This window comes from Rutidosis leptorrhynchoides, chromosome 7, assembly GCF_046630445.1.
Source record: "Rutidosis leptorrhynchoides isolate AG116_Rl617_1_P2 chromosome 7, CSIRO_AGI_Rlap_v1, whole genome shotgun sequence".
In the NCBI taxonomy this organism is placed as follows: domain Eukaryota; kingdom Viridiplantae; phylum Streptophyta; class Magnoliopsida; order Asterales; family Asteraceae; genus Rutidosis; species Rutidosis leptorrhynchoides.
The window spans coordinates 165,459,661-165,465,638 of NC_092339.1; the positions used below are offsets into that span (position 1 = coordinate 165,459,661).

General features: G+C 23.3%; 1 protein-coding gene across 1 annotated transcript; it reads left to right on the forward strand.

Annotated features, from left to right (window-relative positions):
* Window positions 1-3,470: 3,470 nt before the first annotated feature.
* Window positions 3,471-3,977, forward strand: LOC139859759 (uncharacterized). Its single transcript, XM_071848533.1, has 2 exons — window positions 3,471-3,505; window positions 3,671-3,977. The coding sequence occupies exons 1-2, from the start codon at window positions 3,471-3,473 to the stop codon at window positions 3,975-3,977; spliced, it is 342 nt and encodes a 113-aa protein (XP_071704634.1).
* The last annotated feature ends 2,001 nt before the right edge of the window (window positions 3,978-5,978 follow it).

Consider the following 5,978-nt stretch of genomic DNA (forward strand, 5'->3'; position numbering starts at 1 on the left):
TTCTTTTAAAACATACTTTAGTTAAGATTTTAATAATTTTATAATAATATTTATATCTAAAAATTTCTATATTTTTAATCTTAACAATATTATTAAACCTGTATATTCATAGTTATATATTCATATCCTTCGTATTTAATTTATAAACAAATGACTATAGTTTCTTTTAAATATTTATTTGTATTCATAATCATATTCTACATGTATTCATATAATTATTATCAATTTCCTAATCTTTATCATAACACCTTTTATTATAAGTTAACATACTTAGTATTTTTGAAATCATAATAATATTAATAGCAAAAATAATATAATAATAATACTATAAATAATATTATTAGTAATGATAATACTAAATGATAATACTAACATAGTTAATAATAATAACTAAGATAATAATGATAATAATATAACTTGTATTAGTGTTAATAATATTAATAATTTACTTATTACTAATAACTATAATTAATAATAATAATAATAATAATAATAATAATAATAATAATAATAATAATAATAATAATAATAATAATAATAATCATATCTTCAATATTAGTAGTAGTAGTAATAATAATAATAATAATAATAATAATAATAATAATAATTATAATTCTAATAATAATAATAATCAAATTAATGATAATACTAATGATAATAATTATAACCATAATAATAATAAATATGATTTTTGAAATTAATTACTACCTCAAAAACGCTTTAAAAAACATAGATGCCACAAGTCGAGCTCGAACACGAGACCTCCCGCTCACTCAACAACACATATAACCATTCCTCCAATCATTCATTTCTGTTTCTATATCCTACCAAATAAGTATAATTCTTTCGATTCAGCATTGTTTCTTCCCCAAAACAGTTTCAATTAAATTGATTATCTATATTTTAACACAAGATTTGTTTTAGGATTTAATAACATAACAAAACCAATTAACTAAGATGATTTAACTTAAAAGCAGGAGAAAAATTTAAATAAAATAGCAGATACAGAAGCTGCAAGTAGAAAAGAAAATAAAAATAAAAATAAATACGTAATTCGTGCTTTAAAAATCCAGGCATCATTAGCTTATAAATATAAACATGAAGTAGTTTTCAAATTGTTTAAAGAAACTTCTGAAATCGTTAATTGAATTTGAATCATAACAGATAATTTGAATTTCACGAAGAAACAAGAGTTGACTTTTAAATTTTTAAAACTTTGACTCTTAAATTGGAATTTGATATGATGAATTGGAGTTTGAATTTCTCCAGATAGCTTGGATAGATGATCTCTAACATAACTGCATTTCTAAATTTTTAAAATTTATTCTGATTTGCTCGATTGAATATCACAGTCAATAACATGTAAAAACAGAGTTCGAATTTTACCATGAACAAGTCGGTTGACTTTTTGAGATAAAACATTGACTCTAGAATTCGATCTTGTTTTGGAGAATTGGAAGTTGAGATTTTCCAGAAAGTTTGAGTGAACGATTCCTAATAACTTTGCATTATTACTTATTGAAAAAAGATTTGAATTCGAGATATGACCAAAAAGTTGGAAAAACAGAGGTGTCGTGCTCCTTTCTGGTTTCTGTTTAATTTCGATGGTCCTAAATAGATACTGGCTGATACAATTTGATAGTGAGGATAGATAATTGGTTACCTTAATCAATATCATAGAGGAATTGATGATTTCATAGCATATGGCATCGACAGGAGGAATAAATCAGGAAGGGAAAATAAATAATTAAAATAGAAAGTAGAAAGGGACTGGGAACTGATTAGTACGATCGTATGACTAAATTTCAATAATCGGAGACAGAAATATAAATCAAATACGGTTTGAAAGGGATCTGCAACTGATTCAATCCTTAATTCGCGGTTAACCTAATAATAAATATTAATAATAGTAATTCCATTAATATTAATAATAATAATAATAATAATAATAATAATAATAATAATAATAATAATAATAATAATAATAATAATAATAATAATAATAATAATAATGTTAATAATTTATAATGATATTAATAATAGTAATAATAATATTTATAAAGATAATAATATTATGCTAATAATAATAAGGATAATGATAATAATAAAAATAATGATAATAAAAGTTTATAGTAATAAATAGTAATAATCATAATGTTAATAATCATAATAACACTAATAATAAGGATGATATCAATTTTAATGATAATTAATAATAATAATATATAACACAAGATTAATGATATTTATAATAATATTAGTAGTATTATTAATAATAATAATAATAACAATCATGGTAATAATAAGTTGTATAAAAATTACAATACTTATAATAATTTTAATAACCTCAGTGATAATAGTAACGATATTAATAATATTAGTATTAATAGTAATATTAATATTAATGCAACAAGTTATACGTATCAATCTCAGGTCTATATATATAATAATATTGATACTAATATTATTATTATTATTATTTATAATAATACTGAAAGTAAGTATAACAAACATATTTTAACTTGTAATTACTTTTACTGTATTAATATTATAATTTCATATTATTTTGGATATTTAATATTTATCAATTATATATATTACAATATATGTAATATTACTTATGTATTGAATTCACACACACACACACACACACACACACACACACACACACATATATATATATATATATATATATATATATATATATATATATATATATATATATATATATATATATATATATATATATATATATATATATATATATATTCATTTTAAATACAACTTAATTATTTTATATCTTATTTTACATATTTAATTTTAATATTTAAATTATAAATTATATTTTATAATTTCAAATTATTATATATATACTTACATTTTTATATATATACTTATTTATTATAAAAAATTATTCATGAATCGTCAGGAATAGTCAAAGGTCACTGAATCCATGTAAACAATTCCAAAAATTTTGAGACTCAACTCTATAGATTTTGTTTATCGTGTCGAAATCATATAGGAATAAAGTTTAAATTTGGTCGAAAATTTTCGGGTCGTTACATAAGTGACCATTTACAGCACGCTTAGTGGCCAAAATCTTCCTTACAGAAGTCATACGTTTACATGGAATTCCCCGTTCAATACTAAGTGACAGTGATCCATTATTTATTAGCAAGTTTTGGCAAGAGATCTTCGATCTTCAAGGGAGTAAAGTGAAATTTAGTTTAGCCTACCATCCTGAAACAGACGGCCAAACTGAAGTCATAAATCAAAGCTTGGAAACTTATCTTCGGTGTCTTGTGGCAGACCAGCCAAAAACTTGGGCTTTTTGGTTGCCATGAGCCGCATTTTGGCATAATACTTGTTACCATGTATCCACTAATACTACTCCCTTTGATATTGTTTATGGCCGGCCACCACCCACTGCTTTTAGATTCGTTCCGGGTGAAGTTAAATGTGAAAATGTGATGGCTGATTTACTTGATCGAGATGAGGCTTTGAAGTAACTAAAATTCCATTTACAACGTACACAAGCATATATGAAGAAATTAACGGATAAACACCGAAGTGATATTGAATTTACCATGGGAGATTGGGTATTCTTAAAGCTTCACCCACATATGCAACAATCCTTTGTCAAATGAATTAATCAAAAGCTCTTGGCTAGATTCTATGGGCCATTTATCATCATTGAACGTATCGGTGCTGCTGCTTACAAATTGCAGCTTCCTGAGAGCGCAAAAATACACCCCATTTTCCACGTTTCACTACTGAAAAAGGCAATTGGCAATGCACCTGTTGAAACTTCCCTTCCACATGGTTTCGATACTGATCCCACAAATATCACACATCTAGTTAAATGTTTGGCTACTCGCACTTATTCTCGGAACGGAGTCCTTACACCTCAGTGGCTAATTCAGTGGCCCAATAATGATGAAGCCACCTGGGAAGACGCTATAGATATCCAGACTTAGTTCCCTGACTTTCGGCTTGAGGACAAGCCTTTTCTTCAAGAGGGTGGCATTGATAAAGAGCAACCTGTGACGACCCGGAAATTTCTGACCAAATTTAAACTTAATCTTTATAGATTTTCGACACGATAATAAAAGTCTGTAATGTTGAGTCTCAAAAACTTTGGAACTATGTTCATATATTCAATTACCCTTCGACTATTCCTAACGATTCACGAACAATTGTTTGTAAATAAATATGTATATATGTGTATATATATATATATATATATATATATATATATATATATATATATATATATATATATATATATATATATATATATAAATGTAAGTATATAAAATAATTTGAAATTATAAAATAAAAACATTAGAATTAAATATGTAAAATAGGATACAAAATAATTAAGTGTAATTTAAAATGAATCTGTATATAAATATGTATGACTTCTATTTATGTATATTTTAATATATATAAAATTTATAAATAATAAATATTCAATAAAGGTTATCATATAATATATGATTATTAAATATTACATAATTAATAATATATAATACAAGTTAAAATATAGTTATTATATTAATATTATTACTTTCATTATTATTATAAATATTAACATTAATATTAATATCAGTATTATTAATAATATTATATATATATATATATATATATATATATATATATATATATATATATATATATATATATATATATATATATATATATATATATATATATATATATATATATAAATTTGATACATTTGATTTGTAATTTTATTACTAATATTATTGTTATCATTATTAATATCATTATTATTATAATTATTAGTAAAGTTATAATTTTAGTTATTATTATGATTATTATTATTATTATCATTATTTTTATTACTCTTATCATTATACTTATTATTATTAATTATTACTTTGATATTATTATCATTAATATAATTATTACTTCTATTATTATTATTATTATTATTATTATTATTATTATTAGTATTTTTATTATTATAACATTATCAATATTATTATTAATATTTATTAATTATTAATTTTAATTGAATAAAAAATTGATAAATTTAGATTAATTAGGGAAATTTGTTGAATATCGTTATCAAAATCTTTTCGTGTCTCTAAACTGGTTATAAGTCAAAAATCGAATTTCACATACAACCAAAATCAGTTAGCAATCCATATCATTCTTTTTATTTTATTTTTATATTTTTCTGTCTTTTTTCTTTGGAACGAATAAACTTATCGACTTTATTGCTATAAGACTCGATCAAGTCCAGTGTAATCAATTCATTCGAATTATTTCCATCATCACTAATACTTACACAACTCCTATCTTTTTCTAATTGGAAAATTAAAACAAGTATTTTTATAAAGCTCGAATACCTCTGTTTTGACTTGTGAAGAACAATAGCTCAAATTCAAATAAATTTTCAAAATGTAATAATGTGGTTCTGTTAGGAATCTTCTACTAAAACTATCTGCAAAGTTTCAAAAGCCAATTCCTTATATCGAGTCTTAATTTTTGAGTCAAAGTTCTAATTTCAAAAGTCAATCGAATTGTTCATGAGGAAATTCGGATTCGTTTTAATGTTTCATGTTCAATTGATGATGGAAGAAGTTTCTAGGAACGAATTTGAATTTATTTCATGTAGGAATCATCGTCTAAAAACGTCTAAAAAGAAAAAATCATGTTTGGAGTTCATGAGGAGTTCACCGACTCTACTGTCTTTAATTTTTTATTTTTATTATTTTTTTCTCCCAATCATCTCAAATCAATGTTTATGTTTCGTTTGGATAGTCCTAACGCTAATTAGTTAACTAGTTGATAGTTTGAATTTGGGCTCTGGTCGATTTGATCTTGAGGAAGAAGAAGGAAAAACAAAATGATTTGGTTAAATATAAATGGGTTCCGTATAATTTCAGAAAAACACAATAGAGCAGCTGGTTATTGAGTGTTTCGGGTTAGTGGGAGGTCACGGGTTC

Bases quoted from the DNA above. Each gene is read 5' to 3' on its own strand.
- LOC139859759 (XM_071848533.1), top strand. From the start codon at position 3,471: ATGGCTGATTTACTTGATCGAGATGAGGCTTTGAA. The intron at 3,506-3,670 runs GTAACTAAAATT...GCTCTTGGCTAG, and splicing joins GATCGAGATGAGGCTTTGAA to ATTCTATGGGCCATTTATCA.